The 20,301-nt window shown below is 41.5% G+C and overlaps 1 protein-coding gene across 13 annotated transcripts in view; it reads right to left on the bottom strand.

The window, feature by feature from the left end:
• The window catches only part of DTNB (dystrobrevin beta), a 196,569-nt gene that overhangs the window by 64,915 nt on the left and 111,353 nt on the right, over positions 1 to 20,301 (bottom strand). For all 13 annotated transcript variants that reach the window (XM_066378730.1, XM_066378727.1, XM_066378729.1 and 10 more), the window contains one exon: positions 9,673 to 9,750. In XM_066378730.1, coding sequence (XP_066234827.1) covers positions 9,673 to 9,750 — 78 coding nt within the window. The remainder of the gene's footprint in view (positions 1 to 9,672; positions 9,751 to 20,301) is intronic.

The following is a 20,301-nucleotide window of genomic DNA, read 5'->3' as shown; positions in this document are numbered from 1 at the left end:
AGATAAAAGAAAAGGGGTCCCCCTGGTATACTAAGAGGCACGAAAAAAAGTGAAGAGGCAAGAAGGAATAAGAGGAAAACTAGGAGAGCACAGGACCTGGGGGCAAGTGCAAGGAGTGTTTGAAGTAGAAGAAAGCGATCATCTGTGTCAAATGCACTGACAGACCGAGTGAGACAAGCCCGAGAATTCCCCGCTGGATTAGCACGGAGGAAGCCGCTGGGCTCCCGGACAGAAATGGTTCAGGCAGAGTAATGGGAAGTGAAAATCGGACCGGGGAACGGCAGAACAGAAACCCGAGACTGACTGCAGAAGCAGCAGTTCCGTCAACTCCATTTTAGCTTTACATGAAAACTGCTATTCACAACTCATGTCCTTTGCTGGATAATTAGGGACCTAAACCAAAAGGAAAGGAATTACCAGTAGCAGAAGCCTATAGTCGATAAGGAACTGAAGTGTCCATGAATTTGCTGACAATTTTTGTTTGGGGGCGTGGGTGTGACACTGTTCTGCTCACATTTCAAGTTGTACCTGCTCTCCAGAATTACTTTTTGAACTTAAACTTTCCTTTTTTGATAAAATATTTAAAAATACACATTACTGTATGTATAAACTATAAATATATTTGTACAATGTTTTTGTTTGTACTATCCTGAGTCAGAATTGATGAAGGGTTTACCTTAAATGCTTGAATGGAAATGAAATCTAATCTCAGCCCAGGAGCGGTTAAGAATTGGAGGTCTGCCAGGCCATCGGACGGACTTTGGAAATCTGCCAGCACCGAGGACCCTGCGGTTCCGTAAGATTATGTGTTAATTTTCAATTACTCTGCTTTTCTCTTTCAAAAAATGATCGGAGAAAAAAAAAATCCCTGTGTTGCCTTGGAGAGCGTCTCATGGGTCCACACAAGCTAGCTGCTCCACGACCCTGCTGAAACCTCGGTGCTGTGCTTCTCAACCGAACTCTTTCCCTACTTTCACAAGAAGAGAATCAAAGTGATGACTCCACAAACACAGGGCTTCTGGCTTGACCGATTTCATTTTGCCTCCTTTCTCAGTTTCCCCAACATCTCACTTGTTCTCCGTCTAAAAAAACCCGGCAAATTCTGGCTTTCGTCACTTGACCGTACTCTGTAGGCACCGAGATAAACTCCACTGGGCACCCAGTCAGGAAGCCATTTTAGTCTTTTTATTGTGCAACTCATCTCTGAACTGGTTGTGTTTCCACAGCTCAAAGATAATATTTTTACTGTGAGATCTTCTGGCCTTTAAAAACTGCTTTTCCTTTCTTGTGAAGTATGTATTAAAGTTAAAAAAGTTCTAATTGATGATATCTTTCCTTTTCGGAAGATTCCTAGCAACTGGTAACCATTCAGAATTATGGTAGTGCCTCTTTACCACCCCAAGATGGTATTATGTCCCAACACAATACATCTTCATAAAAAATAAACAGAAGGCATAATTTAACCCTTGTAAGTAATAAAAATGAGGTATTAGGGGGGAAAAGGGTCTCTTGAAACAAGCCTTATGCAAATGGAGGTGTGACATTCTTATACATTTTTTTTTTTTCAGAAACAACCCCCAAAAGAAGCCTATAGCTACATGCCTCCTCAGGACATCTACCTTCTCCAGGGGCAGCTGATTCCCTCTTTTGGAGAACTGACCCCCACCCATTTTGTTGGGGCCACCAAACAGAAAATCCTTGGGTAGGTCACATAATCCCAGATGGACCAAAGAGAACTTTCACTGGGAGCTTTCAAATTGGAACTAAGAGAAGGGCGATCCCTGTAGGGTAGTGAGGTTATGAAATGTGAGCACACAGGTCTTGTGGCTCTATTCCCTGCGGTGTGAAAGGCTAGTGTATTAGGGCAACAGGGGACATGGAGCTGAGAGAAGCAAGAAACACGAGGGTGGGGGGAAGGGAGGAGGCAGGGAAACTCCGAAGGGAGTTAGAGCTATTCAACCACCACTCTGCTGACTGGCCCATAAATTTCGTGCCGGTCCGCAAAAGAGTTAACCACCCTGATGTTGCATGAAGACTGTATTAATCTTCATACTCTGTAATCTTCATATAACAGTTACTCTTTCGTGGAGCAGCATAAAATTTCTGGCGGACTAGCAGTGGAAAAACACTGCTCTAAATTGATTCAGATTGAGTTTCTGTTATATACAGCCAGGAATTCTGACTAACATATACTGCTCACAAAAATTAGGGGATATTTCTAAATGAATATGAAGCTATAAAATATCCCCTAATTTTTGTGAGCAGTATATAAGCTGATTCTCAAAATGGAGTATAACATGAGTTGAACCAGCTGAGTCAAGTTGAAGCGAGGATGGTAACAAAACTTTCCATCCCAGGGAGGGGCAAATACATCGGCCTTTGTGATGTGGCCACAGAGTGGCCACAGAGCACAGCCATTGGTTAAACGATAGATAATCTCTGGAATCCTGGGGCTTAGATTTTACAGCTAGAGTTCCCAGCACCTTGAGAGGAATAACAGGATGTAGCAAGGACTTCTTTGAGTCCTCAGTAAGATGTTGCAAGGAAGAGAGAGAGGTTGTCTGAAAGCCAATTGCCTCAGCCCACCAAGAGTGAGATAATTAAGACAGCTAGGGTTTTATGGGGGCTGTACTGTTCCAGAAACACCACCCATAAACCTCAGCTCCCTGGCAGAGTGGAGTAGGGGCAGCTGCCCAGTTATATAGACAAGCTGAGGCTCTAAGTGCTGCTTATCAGGATGAGCAGCCAGTCCATCTGGACCCCCATTTCAGGGCCTTCTAATTCCCATAGTGGGCTTTCTTCTGATCTTCTCCCACCATCAGCTTAAGTTTTCGTTTTTTCCAGTTTGAAAAATCAGTTACCACTCATCCATCTGCTTTGCTGGTTCCAGATGTTGTTGATATTGTCTCTTCATTCATTTTTCTTTTTCCTGTGGGTTGTTTTTCTTTTTATTAAATTGAATTTATTAGGGTGATACTAGTTAACATAATTATACAGGTTTCAGGTGCCCAACTCTCCAATACATCTCTGTACACTGTATTGTATTCATTCTCTGTACATTGTATTGTGTGTTCATCACTCCAAGTCAACTGTCTGTCCATTACCCCCCCACACCCTACTCCACCTCTCCCCACCCTGGCAATCACCACATGTTGTCTGTGTCCATGAGGGGTTTATTTTTGTCCTTTTTGCTCCATCTTTCCACCTCTCTTACCCAGCACTCCAACCCCGCCATAGCTGTCAGTCTGCCCTCTACGTATGAGTCTGTCTCTATTTTGCTTGTTAGTTTATTTTGTTCATTAGATTCCACATATGAGTGAAATCATATGGTACTTGTCTTTCTCTGTCTGGCTTATTTCATTTAGCATCATGATTTCCAGATCCATCCATGCTGTTGGAAAAGGTAAGATTTCCTTCCTTTTATGGTTGCATAGTATTTCATTGTGTAAATGGACCACAGCTTTTTTATCCACTCATCTATTGATGGGTACTTGGGCTGTTTCCAGATCTCGGCCATTGTAAATAATGCTGCCATGATCATATGGGATGCTTATATTCTTTCAAATTAGTGTTTTGAGATTCTTAGGATATATTCCTAGAAGTGAGATCTTTGGGTCAAAGGCAGTTCCATTTTATTTTTTTTGTATTTTTCTGAAGCTGGAAACGGGGAGAGACAGTCAGACAGACTCCCGCATGCGCCCGACTGGGATCCACCCGGCATGCCCACCAGGGGCGATGCTCTGCCCACCAGGGGGCAATGCTCTGCCCTTCTGGGGCGTCGATCTGCCGCAACCAGAGCCACTCTAGCGCCTGGGGCAGAGGCCAAGGAGCCATCCCCAGCGCCCGGGCCATATTTGCTCCATTGGAGCCTCGCTGCGGGAGGGGAAGAGAGAGACAGAGAGGAAGGAGAGGGGGAGGGGCGGAGAAGCAGATGGACGCCTCTCCTGTGTGCCCTGGCTGGGAATCGAACCTGGGACTTCTGCACGCCAGGCCGATGCTCCACCACTGAGCCAACCGGCCAGGGCCCCATTTTTAATTTTTTGAGGTAACTCCATACTGCTTTCCACAGAAGCTGCACCAATCTGCATGCCCACCAACAGTGCAGGAGGGTTCCCTTTTCTCCACATCCTCACCAGCACTTGTTGTTTGTTGATTTGATGACTGCCATTCTGGCAGGTGTGAGATGGTATCTCACTGTGGTTTTAATTTGCATTTCTCTGATGACTGGTGACGTTGAGCATCTTTTTATGTCTTGTGGGTTTTTCCTTTAAAAAGCCTTGCCTGTCCTTTCAGTGGAGTTCCAGGAGGAAACACAGGCCAGTGTGGATTAACATGCTTCCGTTGCCCCCCTTCTCTAAATTACAATTATCCTATTTTCAAATCTCTACTTTTGTATACTGGGTATTTTGAGGGCTTAAAATGTTATCATTCCTGCATGGTAGAAAGGGTTAATGAGTCACAAAAAGACACGTGTAGACCTGACCCAGACGAATGGACACAACCTAGATATCTGGAACCCACTGCGTCTACAGGAAACAGATAAGACTCCTGGGAAAGGCGTTCGTGCATCTGCAGTGGTATTTGGAAAGCTGTATTATATAAAGGACAAAAACCTCTGTAAATGGAAATGTGTATGAAAGTGTGTGTAGGCATGTACACACTTTTGCACACATTTGTGTGTTGGATAGCAGAACAGAGGTCTGTCAACAACCTCTGTTATTTTTCTTTCCAAGGATCACTCTCTTCTCTTCTTAACAGTGTAATCCATCACATACATACAAGGACGGGCAGTAACACCACCCTTGAAGTGTGCTCATCTGCAGGAGAAGCACAGCATCTTGAGTGACAAGGCTATGGTCGTGCGTCTGAGGCGGTGGCAGTAGGACAGGCGGCTGTTCCGCAGGAGGAGGGAAGGAACGCACACTGAGAAGCAGGGGATGCAGGGCATCCCGGGGGCAGGGCAGGTGCAGCTGAGATCCGCAGACACACTGCCCTTCCCCGTCTGCTTTTGCCTTTGCGGGTTTGTGCTTTGATTTTCCTTTTTACTGGAGTAAGAACACATAAGATGAGATCTATCCTCTCAAAGTTCTCAGGGTACATTACAGTACTGTTAACTCTAAGCACAATGATATATGAAGGTTCACTGGAACTTTTTCATCTTGCTTAACTGGGTTTCTGCCTTTTAAAGTTAAATTTTAATGCCTGAAATTAAGAGTTGATACTAATATACCAACCAAATGCACAACGCAAGAAGTTTTATACTGAAGGTTTTTGTTATTGCCACAGTTATATATATATGTTCACAGTTTGTAAAATTTATTTATTTATTTATTTTCAAATTTTTATTTATTTATTTATTTATTTATTTATTTATTTTTTGTATTTTTCTGAAGCTGGAAATGGGGAGAGACAGTCAGACAGACTCCCGCATACGCCTGACCGGGATCCACCTGGCACACCCACCAGGGGCAATGCTCTGCCCACCAGGGGGCGATGCTCTGCCCCTCTGGGGCGTCGCTCTGTTGCGACCAGAGCCACTCCAGCGCCCGGGGCAGAGGCCAAGGAGCCATCCCCAGCGCCCGGGCCATCCCTGCTCCAATGGAGCCCTGGCTGCGGGAGGGGAAGAGAGAGACAGAGAGGAAGGAGGGAGGGGTGGAGAAGCAAATGGGCGCCTCTCCCATGTGCCCTGGCCAGGAATCGAACCCGGGTCCCCCGCACACCAGGCCGACGCTCTACCGCTGATCCAACCAGCCAGAGCCGTAAAATTTAAATATTTATAAAGACAAATCTTTAAAAGACAGAAATAAAAATACTGAGTCATTTTCCATATTGGTCTGAATATATGGAATGGCCTAGAACAGTACAGAGCATAATACCACAGTTTATGTTCTGACTCTTTGGGAAAAAGAAGAACAAAAGCAAACCCCAGGTGATCAGATGGGAAAGCGGGGTTTTAAGCCTCTTCTAAAGATTTAAAAGTTTTTTGTTGTTTGTTTTTAGGTGTAGTATTCTGATTCTTTTTAAGAAAAGTAAGTCAATATTTTTCCAAATTTTATTTTCAATAAAATTTTCAGAAACTAATTTAGTCTAAGGCAAAGGCAATTTTTTTCAATTATCAATTTCTATAATTATCAATATGGAAATAATAAAAGATTATACCTAGACAAATCCCTAGCATGGAACCTCTCAGGAAAATAATTCATAACATCTCACATGATAAGAGAGCATCTTTATCATTTATATGGTTTTCATCTATAAAAAGTAACCCTTACATTTGAAATCATTGTCTATTTGAACTGATACATCATACAGTATTATTTTTTACCACTGTGGCTATCACTATTTTTTTTTTTATGCACTGCCTATTGAAAAGGTAGAAACTGGGATTCTTACATTTGTCCTGCATTTTTTTTTTTTTTTTTTTTTTTTTTTTTTTTTTTTCATTTTTCTGAAGCTGGAAACAGGGAGAGACAGTCAGACAGACTCCCGCATGCGCCCGACCGGGATCCACCCGGCACGCCCACCAGGGGCGGTGCTCTGCCCCCCCAGGGGGCGATGCTCTGCCCATCCTGGGCGTCGCCATATTGCGACCAGAGCCACTCTAGCGCCTGAGGCAGAGGCCACAGAGCCATGCCCAGCGCCCGGGCCATCTTTGCTCCAATGGAGCCTTGGCTGCGGGAGGGGAAGAGAGAGACAGAGAGGAAAGCGCGGCGGAGGGGTGGAGAAGCAAATGGGCGCTTCTCCTATGTGCCCTGGCCGGGAATCGAACCCGGGTCCTCCGCACGCTAGGCCGACGCTCTACCGCTGAGCCAACCGGCCAGGGCCTGTCCTGCATTTTTATTACTGTGTATGTTCTTATCTAATTCAGGGAGTTACGTCTTACGCTAAGTTCTGAAGGAACATCTTATTCCTGAAGAGGAGCTTTATCTGCTTGTGGATTCTCTGCCCGTGCAGAGGAAGGCCCTGGAACTGGGATGACATGCTGGGTTCCTGGCTTTCATCAGACTCTGGAGACACAGTCTGATGACATTCAGAGAAGGAAAGAAAAACTGAATATAAGTGTTAATCTCCTAAAATTCGAAGTACTATATTATTAGTATGAAGCATGTTGTTCCCACATAGCCTCTGCTCCAGTAACTACTCTGCCTGATGAGTTACTCAATATTCCTTTCTGGTCCGCTAAGGGCTTTGGCTGCCCTTAGTCTGCTGGGCAGCCCCTAGATAACCACCTTTATGACCGACCATGTCTATCTAGAAAAAGGTGCCAGCTGAAATGCTAACGTTAAAATAAAATTTTAATCCAGGCTATACCATATTATCTAAACCATTTTCAAGAATGATAGCTACTTTGTGACTGACAATTGCAGCTGGCCCCTTACTAGTAACCTGGGGGCTCAATACTGCTACATCAAGCCTAAGGGTTAGTCCTTCCCAGGTGGCAGCCGGGAGCACTGTTGCTCCCGCATCCCTTCTTCCAGTCTTCTCCAGCAACGGAACACTGTGCAGGAAGACGCATTCCTTTTAACAGTCTCTAGCAGCTACATTTGGTGGTGGTCACCAAATTTCTGGTGCCCAGGCACTTAGGGGACTCAGGTGACTGAAGTGATGAAACTAATACGTGAAGACAACTCAAATGAAGCGAAACCCTAATAGGTGGCATTGTGAAAATTAACATACAACCTAGAAGCTGACTTCTTTCATCAACAATCCACCTTGTCTTCCTACTTTTGAAATGGAAACATCCCCGAGTCGGTATTTAGATCCTGGGTCTGGGTCTGAATGCTATGGGTATTTGACATAAAAACCTAAGGACAAAGAGCAGCAACAGTTGCTATAGTATCCAGTAGATGGGAGAGGTTTAATTGCTCTGTATTCTTCTAGAAGCTTTTTGTTCCTCCTTGAGAGAGTATTATTTGTAAATCACACTGTTCTCTCATTACAGTTTATTTCTTAAATAATAAAAACAATCTTCAATGCTCACATAAACCCCACAAAGTAGATATTATTATTGTCCCCATTTTACAGATAAAAAAAGACAATATAAATCTTGTTCAGGGTCGGGCAGGAGCCAGGATTTGAATGAAAATGGTCTGAGTCAAAAGTCTATGCTCTAGCACAATGTAGTATGGAGATGGTGTGTTATACACTTGAAGGCTCTATAGTTTTATTAACCAACGTCACCCCAATACATTCAATAAAAAAAGAGAAAGAAATAACTATGTTGAGAAGATTAAAAAACAACAACTCTATACTCTAATACATGGTACCACTCAGGTCTACCCAAAAGGAGTGTCTCGGCTGTTCCCCTGCTGATATTTCAACAAGGGTCTAATACTCTTACCTGGTCAGGGTCTTGAGTCTCCATGTGGACAACCTGTATTGTCAGGTCTCTATTTATTAAATCCTCTATTCCGGGGTGGCCCCTACATAGCTTCTTTCTAAGGCTATTTTCCATACTTGCCTGATGATAAGAATCACCTGGAATATTTGTTAGATGTGTAGCTTCTTAGGATCTCAGGATCCACTGAGTCTGATGTGATCCCAGATAGTTTTATTTTTAATAAGTGACATACATGATTCGTCGCATCAGTCAAGTTTGGGAAACAATTGCTCTAGGAGTTTTAGCCAATGGGAACAAACACAGTTGATCTTAAGTATTATATAGTAAGTCCTCACTTAAGGCTGTGGGTAGGTTCTTGGAACTGTGGAGAAATGATGTATAATGAAACCAATTTTACCATCGGCTAATTGATATAAACAAGACAAGTTCCTATGGCATCTCATCAATGATAAATGAAATGACTTTGAATGAAACACTGCTATTTGTGGACCTGCTATATAGTATATTAAGTCAAAGTATTCTTAACTAAATGACATTTCTATAGTTGATTTAATCCAAAGTAATCGGCACATTTGGCACAAGTGGTTTTCTTCAGAAGGACTTCGAGAGCAGGCTGGAATTCCTTTCTTTTTTTTTTTTCCGTTTTGAGTGATGACTGTTAGAAAGAATTCTTTAATGGTTGTGCCCCTGAGGGAGTTTCTGCAATGCTCTGGTCATGAACAGCTTAAATCAAATAGAAAGTAAGCCATTTTCTATTGTCCTTTCAAATTCTGCCTAAGAGAATTTTGGAGAAAAGTAAATCAAATAAAGAGGAGAAAGGAAACACAGTTCTCATTCCTTGAAGGACCCTAAAGAAAACTACTTGTGTAACTAAGAGAGGGACTCGTTCTTTTCACCTTAAATGTTTATAAATCATACACAGAGCGATTTAGGGATTAACTTAATTTACAGTCTTATCAGGACACAGAATCCATCTCTGGCACTCGAAGAACTCAAATGCAAAAGTGTTGAAATTCAAGATTATTGTCATATTGTTTAACGTTAAAAACAAGGATTTCCAACATGCCTAATCTGTTTTGACACTATGTTTGCTGCTTGTCACAAATGCAGAGTTTCCACCTCAGGCACCACTCAAAGTAGACTTCTTCAATTGCTATATTTATGAGTCAGTAGGAAAATAAATAAGTAAAAAGTAGAAAATAACGTTAAAAGACAGTCAAAATAGGAGAAGGAAAGCCAGTCCTTCCTGCCCCATGGAATGCTCTGCTTCCCAAGCCACAGGCCTGTCCCCAAATCTCAGTGGCGACTGAAGCACAAAGCGTGACACGTACCTCTTGGTGGGAGTGGGCACTCCAGAGGACATGTGGGTCACTATGGTGTCGTTCATGTTGGTCAGAGGGCGAGGAGGACTGAAAAAAAAAGATATTTACATTATTTTAATAATTACCAACATGACTAGGGGAAACAAATGAAAGAATGGTAAGGACGAAAGAACCAACGATTATTCTTGAGAAGCACAGTCGGACCCATGGGAGGGGGGAGTAGAAATCAATCAATACTTTCAGCCTAAAGTAAATTCAACAAGAAGGGTTGTCCCAGCGAAGCCAGAGGCCCACAGAGCTGCCTTGTACCGGGAGCCACACATCATACATGCTGCTGCAGAGATGCAACTCGGGTGCCTTTTGTGTGCCCTTTGTTTTGGAGTTTCAGCACGCAAGAATCTGAGTTATCTATTAGAATAACTTTGACTCCTAATCTAAATTTCAAAGACATTTTGAATTCCTCATCTCAGCTTAACAAAATACATACTTTTAATAAGCAAAATTATCTTTTTTATCAGTCAGGCTACTGATGGAAAAAAAAGTTTGATACTGGGCTGAGCATCAACACTGAGTATAATTCCTTGTTTTTGCTTTCTAAATTGACTTAGATCAGCGGTTCTCAACCTGTGGGTCGCGACTTAGATCCAGGGGTAAACACTTTCTGGATAGAACTCTGTGGTTAAGCAAGAACGTGAAAGTATAATATTGTTGTTGTTTCAGCAAAATTTCTACTTAAAAATTGTGAGTGAATAAAGGGGTACATGAACAAGCCAACTCTGAAGCCTGAGAAGACAAGTATGATCTTGGGCACCTGTAAGGACTTCTCCATATGCCCTCCGCAGACCTCTTCTGTAGTATCCACCTCCAGATAGGTGGATGTTTACATCTGCCCTACACTTTTAAAAGTATTTGCTCATTGCCTAGGCCAGGTGGCTCAGTGGATAAAATACCAACCCAGTGCACTGAAGTCACGAGTTCCATCCCTGGTCAGGGCATGTATGAGAAATAATCAATGAATGAACAACTAAGTGGAAAACTGAGTTAATGTTTCTCTCTCCCCTCCCCCTGCCCCTTTACTTCCCCCACCCCCCATCAACAGAAATTTTTTTTTTTTTTAAAAGTAAACTGCTCATTATCTTGCTCTTATTCCCAGAATGTTTCTAGGTTGCAGAGGTTAAGGTTACAGTTCTGCAATTCTCTTTTACCTTGACAGCTATCTGCTAATCACACACTTGGGGGCTCTTTACCAGATGCTTTGGTCTGTTTATTACTGTTAGTATGAAAGGAAGAAAGATTTTATGATGCCCTATGCTTTCATTTACTTGATTAGTTTTTTTTTTATATTTCCCACAACAATGCTTTATATATGAGGTACTTAACCATTTTAGTTAAATATATTTAATCACTTAAGATTTTTGCAACCAGCTATGCTGGCTTCAATCCTAGATGCCTATATTGCTTATGAAGTTATCTTCCTTACTTTGATCACATTTTTCTCATCTTTAGGGTAATGGAGCAGACTTCACCATACTGTAAGACATTCAAAACCCACACTGCAGACAACATCATTCTTTTCTCTATCCAAGTACTTAGTCTTCCATATCTTTCAAATAAGGGTTCTTTTGCTTCTTCTAAGCCCCTTCTTTCAAAGCAACCAGGCACCTATCCTGGAATGTCTGTCTTCACAGATTTGCCAAAGTTACACTCTTTTTCACCTTTCTTGTCAGAGAAATGGCTCCTGACATTTCAAGTACCTGCATAAAGCCCATCTGATTACTACAAACTCCATTTAGATAAACAAGGGCCTTACCAGTACACAAACCAAAAGCCATGGCTTATCCATGCCTACAACTGTTAGGGGTGTTAAGAAAAAACAAAAAACAAAAACAACTTGAAGAATGTCCCTGCCCACGAGAAATTTATAGTTCAATTAGTTCTCAGGATCATCAGTCATCTCAACAATAGGCATTTAAGCTTTGGTTTAACATATTAAAGTTTTTAGGTCAAATTTGATTTAACAATTATCATTTATAACCAAACATGTATAATATCATTTATAACAAAGATACATTTATTTCAAATAATGAACCAGTACAAAAGAATATGAGAAAGTCCTATGAAATGAACAGTTATAGGCATACCTTGCTTTATTTTGCTTTGTTTTATTGTACTTCACAGAAGTTGCTTTTTTTTTTTTTTTTTTTTACAAATTGAAGGCAAGACCCTGCACCAGCAAAAAGATTACAACTCGCTTTATTGTGATACTTGCTTTACTGCAGTGCTCTGGAACCATACCCTCAGCATCTCCTAGGTCTGCTTGCATAAGATTTGCTGTGCATTTTGCACATATTTCTTTACTTTTAGAACACAGAAGTCCGTTGGGAGAGAAGAAGTAACGCACTAACATTTGCTGAGTATGAGCACTGCTTTAGCATTGAGCCAGGTCCTCGGTTACACTAGCTGAATTCTTGCTACTACCCATGATGGTATTCCTAATTTGCAAATAAAGAAATAAAGTTCAGAGAAGACAATCAACATGCTGAAGGTCACAAAGCTAGTAAATGGCAAAACCAGTTCACTTTTATCTGGTTCTAAAGCTACTGAATAGATCAAATCCACAGACTCACCACCCTAACCCAGGCATCTCTGTATTGCCCAAATTATTTTTTCAGGTTAGGGTTCTTTTCTTCTTTTCCAGAGACAGAGAGAGAGATAGATAGGGACAGACAGGAACAGAGAGAGAGATGAGAAGCATCAATCATTAGTTTTTTGTTGCAACACCTTATTTGTTCATTGATTGCTTTCTCATATGTGCCTTGACCATGGGCCTTCAGCAGACCGAGTAACTCCTTGCTCGAGCCAGCGACCTTGGGTCCAAGCTGGTGAGCTTTTGCTCAAACCAGATGAGCCCGTGCTCAAGCTGGCGACCTCTGGGTCTCGAACCTGGGTCTTCCGCATCCCAGTCTGAAGCTCTATCCACTGCGCCATCACTGGTCAGGCTCAGGTTAGGGTTTTAAGGGAAGAATTAATTCTCAAGTTTGAGAAACACTGCTTGCCTGACCTGTGGTGGCGCAGTGGATGAAGCGTTGACCTGGAACGCTGAGGTCACCGGTTTGAAACCCTGGGCTTACCTGATCAAGACACATATGGGAGTTGATGCTTCCTGCTCCACCCTCTGCCCTTCTCTGTCTCTCGCTCTCTCCACCTCTCTAAAATAAATAAATAAATAAAATAAAAGAGAGAGAAACACTGCCCTACTTTAGAACTATGGGCTTCAAGTCTAACTTAAAGTAGCTTAGAAAAAAGAAACACTTAATTCAGTACGTTATCATAATTAAATTCATAACTAGGCTTCATGAAGGGTGAGGCTGCAGCTGGCTTCCAGATCCTGGAATGTCACTAGGACACTGGCTATTATGTTTGCTGAGATCTCATTTTGGGTCAGAGTCTATCAGATCTCACAGCTTTATATGTTCAACAAGAAACAGTTTTTGCCTAACATACTGTAGCTTCACTGGATGAAAAAAACCTCTTCCTCATTCCAGAAAACACTCAAGATGATCTGCTTTGAGTCATCAGCCCACTTTGGCAAACAGAGGGCCTGGTACTTTGATTGGCAATCCTCTTAGAAAAACATGGTAGGGCTGAGGGAGGACAGTCTCCAAAGAGGAGGGTACTGTTCCCAGGAAAAGGGCTGCAGAGCAGCGTCCCAATGCAGGCACTTCCGGCTCTGCTGGGGGTCAGCCCAGGTGCACACTGCTTCTTCCGTTTCCCTCTTCCTAGTCACTGCTTCCAACTCAGTAGCCCATGCACCTATTCACAGATCCCCGCGCCGGGACACTACATGATCTGATAAAAAAGCCAGCTCATCTCATTATTCCGTTATGATGAAGATGTATGAAATTTAGATTGATGTAGAACAATGACACACTGTAGCTATGTTGACATTTTAAGGAGGGCAGAGTCTAAGTTCCCTTGAATCTCTGTAATTCTAGTAGTTTCTCCAAAGCCACCCTGCCTCTAGACAACAGCTATGACAGCTGAGGATCATTTTTATCCTCCTTGAGTAGTGTGATGTTTTGCTATTTATTGTTATTTCTGTGAACCAAACCAACTATCTCCTATTACTTCACTATATTCTTAGTTACCGGTCTAAGCAAAAACGTTAAACAAACAAGCAAACAAAAATGTCTTTTGGAAAACCATAAGTTAACAAAAGAAAACCAAATGGTACGGTAAATGTAGTATAAATACCATGTTACATATTGCCAATGAGGTTTCTCTGACTTCTAAGGAAGTACATTTTACTTTATTGGTTGTTCACAATTAATTAACCAAAAGAAAAGATTTAAAATTTCTAAAACAGCTACTAATCTGAACATGTTGCAACTAACTCATTAATGTAAAAAGACTTATTAACAGACAGACATGCCTCAATTTCTATTTCTTGTATTTCAACAGAGCCATCTGTGGTAAAAGATTTTTAATGAAATATATCTTAGAAAAGAAGGGTTCACCACAACCATATTCTTATACAGAACTTTCACCATTAGACAGCATTTAGAAACACTCAGCAGAACTAAGGTATCTCACTCTAGCTCTGGAAAAGGACAAAACTGTAAAAAGAGACAATAATTTGCAAATTACTTAGTAGTATCACTCATTTTAATATTATCATACTGAAAACACCAGGCAAATAGCCTTAGGAAAAAGATTAAAAAATTAACAGAAATGTACTATTTTATTCAAAAAATTCCCCTGATGAATCCCTCCTTCATTCTCCTTGTTCAGTAAGCTTAGAGAGGAAGTTGTCAGTACTTGACACACACACTGATCCTTGTATTCTAGAAAAGTGACAAAGGTTGACAACTTAGATACTCCAAATTACTGAGAAATCAATGAAATGTATGATGCAATAACATTTCCTACCTGTTTATATAATCACTACTGAAATTTGAACAAATACATTTTTTGGTTGCTGAAAACAAAACATTTGTTGTTGCTTTCAAAAAAAAATAAAAACAAACACATTTTTGTCAGCCATACAGAAAAAGATACAGTGGGTTTCCCCTTTTTATCATAATTGTCTGGGAAATTCCAGAAGTTGTATCATCCTGCCAAAAATAAACACAGCACCAGCAGCTCAAGCACCAAAACAGAAAGGCAAGAAAAGCTCCCAAACCTTCACATTCTGTAGCAAGTGCTTCTTCTTCTTCTATGGATCTGGCCCCTAACGCACTGCACTGCTACTGTCTCTAAGGAAACAGAACAGTCACACGATGAAGAATCTTCTCTACAAGGTGGTTTATCCCACAGAGCATTTTGGGAAAGAGCAAGTACAGTACAAGAGAACAATTCATTAGAAGGCAAACACACGTCGGGGCTCTGTCAGCCAGTCATCAAGTGGCCGAAGGCAGCCAATGACAGGAAGGCAGACGCAGCACACAGAGCAGGTACCACTCCTTTTAGAAGCCTAGACATGAAACACCCTCTTACAATAGAATCCAGTGGCCCAATTAATCCAGACAGCAATTCCATTCTGGTGGGGACTTTAAGGAGCATCCCTTCACATCCTCTCCAGGGACTCTCCTAATTGCCAACTGCTTGCTAAGAAAGCATGCTGCAGTACTGTGTCTGCCAAGCAAGCCAGGTACGCAGTGATGGGGAGGTAGGGAGAACTAGAAAGGCATGCTTTCTTTGTTTTGTTAAAGAGGAGTTAATGGAAATGCAAGCAGAGTAAAAAAAACCAAACAGGACAGTGGTGTCTGCCTACCCTTTTGATGCAAAGAGCTCCTTAATTCACAAAGGCAGCTTATCAGAGGGTAGCTGAAACAGACAGCGACACAGTGAGCTGCTATATGGGCCCTAGCAGGGCATCCACACGATGAGAATGTCCCTGACACTCGAGTCATCCTGTGGCTTCTGACATACTTCATCTACTTCATAGCTCTTAAGTCTATCTGCTCCTGGTCTCCATCTCCAACACCATCAACACATTTCAACCCGTCCCTGGCTAGTGTAACAAATATTGTAATGGTTTCCTATTAGTCCAGAGAACCTTTCGATTGTTACTCATCTGATTTCTCACAGCTAAAATGATTTTCCTAAGCACAGCTCTCATGTCGCCATTCTGCCCCAAACCATCAATTCTCTACTAGTCTCCCAAATTAGGAATAGCACCTCCCTCTCTATGGTCACTGACTAGATACTTCAGCCTCAGTTTCCCAGTCTGTCTTAAATTTCACTGCTTCCTTATACTTCCTAAGTGTTCTGGGCACATATACTACTCTGTTCAAATGCAGGCTCTGGACTTCCCTGCCACAGTAAAACAAAACAAGACAAAAACAGCAAAAATATATCTAAGTATTTACACTAAAAATATGGGAAGTGAAAACGAAATCCAGACTAACAACCTAAGTGTTTGCAAAAGTTTTCTACCATTTGCTTAGAAAAAATAAGAGGTGAAAAAACCCAACTGAACCAGATAGCTAAATACTTAATATAAACACATTGATATCAGGCCCTGGCCAGCTGGCTCAGTGATAAAGCGTCGGCCCGGCATGTGGACATCCCAGCTTCGATTCCCAGTCAGGGCACACAGACGAAGTGATCATCTGCTTCTCTTCCCTCCCCCCCTTCTCTCTTCCCCTCCCTCAGCCATGGCCCGATTGAATTAATTCCCCTCAGCATCAGCCTCAGGAGCTAAAAATAGCTTGCTGGCGAGTGGCCCTAGATGGACAGAGCATTGGCCCCAGATGGGGTTGCTGTCTCTCTGTCGCATCATCGGTGCATGTGGGAGTCTATCTCTCTGTCTCCCCTCCTCTCATTAAAAAACAACAAACAACAACAACAAAAATGTTAACATCAACAATAAAAACCTAAACACTAAAATAGATGCAGGTATTAGAATGTTTGGCAGAAAATGAAAGAGTTACGTAATTTGCATGACATATCAGAAATATAGTAAAAATGAACAGTGGTGGGATAGTATCTTTCAAAGCTCTGAACTCTAAGGATACCCGAGAGGGAGCGAGTGCAGAATGTGAAGGGCAATGTGAACAATAATGGGTAATATTAAATTCACAGAAAAAACCCTACAGGATACTCAGATTAAAATACCTTACTTTTATAATAAAAGCACATCAAAGAGGAAGAAGAGCCATTGGAGAGTGGAAAGAACACCTGTTTGGGAGAATTGGGTTCCTATTCCAATTCTGGTACGAAGCAGTTTACGTGACCTGGACAATGAAGCCCTTTGTGCCTCTGCTGAATTGACCTGTGAAATGAAGGGGGCTGGTTCTAGAACAGTGGTTTTCACATGTTGTTCCCTAGGCATCAGAGGATTCCAAGAGTTGCTCCAGTGACCACTGCTGAGAGCAGGTGATCAGGCCCCGACCTCATCTCAGTAAGAGCAACTCCACTTCTGCTCCACATAAGATTTCATAGTGTCGTGTTTTACTGCTGTTTTACTCTCTATAAAATTTAGATTATAAGTCTCTGCCATACTCATCATATTCACTTCTTTTTTTACAGTCTTTATCACAATTTGCAATTGCATAAAATTAGCATTTACTTTTTTTTTTTTTAGCGAGAGACAGACCGACACAGGAAGTGAGAGATGAGAAACAGCAACTCATAGCTGCATCACTTTAATTGTTCATTGATTGCTTCTCATATGTTCATCAAGCTTCTCACTGATTGCTTCCAGGGGGCTCCAGTCAAGCTAGTGATCCCTTGCTCAGGCCATCGACCTTGGGCTTCAAGCCAGTGACCTTTGGGCTCAAACAAGCAGCCATGGGAGCATGTTGATGATCCCACGCTCAAGCCAGCAACCCTGTGCTCAAGCTGGTGATCTCGGCAGTTTGAAAATGGGACATCAGCGTCCCAGGCTGATGCTCTATCCACTGCACCATCGCCTGGTCAGGCAGCATTTACTTTTTGACTGGTCTCACTCAGAGGCTGTGAGCATCATGAAAGCAGAGCACATATGGTTTATTCCACCACTGTGTCCACACTGCGTACCTACATCACAACTGGCACACAGTGGGTATTCAACAATTATTTATTCAATGAAATTTCATGATTTGATTTTCCATTCCTATCCACTCAAAAGTTCAAACTGGTGAAGGGCTCACCTGAACTAAATTTTAAATGGAAAAGATGTCATAACAAGGAATTCAAATAAGGATAGCTAACAGAGGCCAGGCAACTTCCCCTAGTTGTTATGTTTTATTGATTGATTTTAGAGAGACAAAGAGAGAAAGAAAGGAAGGGAGAGAGAGAAAGAGAGAGAAGCATTCATTTGTTGTTCCACTTAGTTGTGCATTCATTGGTTGCTTCCTGTATGTGCTCTGACCAGGGATCGAACCTGCAACCTTGGTGTTTTGGGACAACACTCTGACTGAGCTAACCAGCCAGGGCCTACTTTCCCTATTTTTAAAAAAGAAAAAATAGATCAAAAGCTTGCTGTCATTTGTACTTATATTTATCCTATCTCTCCTTCCTTCCATTGCTACTTATAACATTTAAGATCACGATAAATTAAAAATACTTTACTTCACTTTCATGACTGAATTTCATCCAGACTCTTTGAATACATCTTTGTCATCAGTGTTTTCATCATCACTAAAGGTTCTCTGAGTCATCATACAGTTCTCCAGAGTATACCGTGATCATTTCTCCAAATTGCTTAGAAACAATTCCTCTGTATCTAATGCTCTCAATGGAAAATTTATGAAAAGCCCCTCCCTTAATATTAATACCGCTGGTATTTTCATTTATAATCACTTAATGCATTTTTATTTTTAAAACTGAATTTAATATTTTACACACACATAATGAATAAGCTTGATCTAATGGGAATATAGGGAACACTGCATTCAATAATCTGAGGGTCTTTTTAAGCATACTGAGGATGCTTAGAAAAATTGTTCAGATATTTGGCCCTAAAAAAAAAATCTCAACTCTATCAAAGAATCAGTATTATTCAGAATACCACCTCTGACTAAAATTCAATAATATCAGAAAGCATCAAAAAATACCCTCAAAATGTCTCATATATTTGGAAAAATATTACCTTCATGCGAATATTAGAAAAAATATTTAAATCAACTAACTGAATAATCATCTGAAGAAGTAAGGCACAACAGGGTTTGATCAGTGGTGGGATTCAAATAATTTAACAACTGGTTCTCTGCCCTAATGACTATTTTAAATATAAAAAAAGATATACCAAAAGATAGTTTATTATTTCATGCATTTAATACTTAAATAAGAACAATAAAAGAGGTACACAAAACTAGATTAATAAGTTTTAAAATATTAATGAAAAAAATTAAATAATACCTGACAAAAAGCAATAAAACTGTTATTTAAGATATTTCCATATTGCTTTTTTTTAAATTTTTTTTATTTTTCTGAAGCTGGAAACGGGGAGAGACAGTCAGACAGACTCCCGCATGCGCCCGACCGGGATCCTCTAGCGCCCGGGGCAGAGGCCAAGGAGCCATCCCCAGCGCCCGGGCCATCTTTGCTCCAATGGAACCTTGGCTGTGGGAGGGGAAGAGAGAGACAGAGAGGAAGGAGGGGGTGGGGGTGGAGAAGCAAATGGGCGCTTCTCCTATGTGCCCTGGCCAGGAATTGAACCCGGGTCCCCCGCACTCCAGGCCGACGCTCTACCGCTGAGACAACCGGCCAGGGCCTCCATATTGCTTCTTGATTGGCGTCCTCACTTGCAATATTTTTCACCAATGGATGAAATGAACATTACTATAGGTGCTTAAAATAAGCTGTTGTGCAGATAAACGTTAAAAAACAGTAAGAAATGTAAATTTGTGATTTCCACACTGGGCGGCTGCCCAGGCGCCCACCTTAGAGAAAACCCTGATTACAAGTGCCATTTTCACAACTGGTTCGCCAAACTCAACAAAAAATTAGGTTTCAGTTCTACTGAACCAGTGCGAACCAGCTGACTCCCACCACTGGATTTGATCCTTACATGTTTTCTCTATCTAAATATCATTTTAAGTTGCCAATTATTTCCAAGCCACATATGTCCATGAATGCCCCCAGAAGTAAGTCTGAGTATCAAAAAAAAACACACACACAAAACAACCCAAACACCAAAATAAACAAACAAAAAAACTCAACAGGTCCAAAACAGAGCTCCCCTTCAACCCCAAACTTGGTTCACCTATGGGTATCACCAACTCCTTCCAACTGCTCAGGCCAAACTGATTTCTCCCTTTCTTTCATATTCCACATCTAGTCTGCCAGTGAGATTTTCATCCCTCCATACTCTACCAGTTATAGGTTTTTAAGCTCTCCAGGGCTGAGCTCACACAGATAATGTCAATGGCCATGAGTGAAAATGAGTGAAAGAGAACAGCTGGACTTATATAGACTCAGACACGAGTTGGTGACAACTTGGAAGAAATGACTAAAGAGAATAAAGAAGTCATTTAAGTTCCCAAAAGAATTCTGCTAAAAAAGTGGAACCAAGAAGGAAGATTATTCAATACAATTTAATAGACTATGTCCTTCAAAAAATGGAGGCAAGGTGTTGGACAGATAAAATATATTATGCTCACTTTGTTAAAGATGGTGCTGCCCACATGGAAACCTGTCGCCCAGGTGATA

The sequence above is a fragment of the Saccopteryx leptura genome, chromosome 3 (genome assembly GCF_036850995.1).
Source record: "Saccopteryx leptura isolate mSacLep1 chromosome 3, mSacLep1_pri_phased_curated, whole genome shotgun sequence".
Taxonomy (NCBI): domain Eukaryota; kingdom Metazoa; phylum Chordata; class Mammalia; order Chiroptera; family Emballonuridae; genus Saccopteryx; species Saccopteryx leptura.
This window is presented reverse-complemented; position numbering and strand designations above follow the sequence as displayed.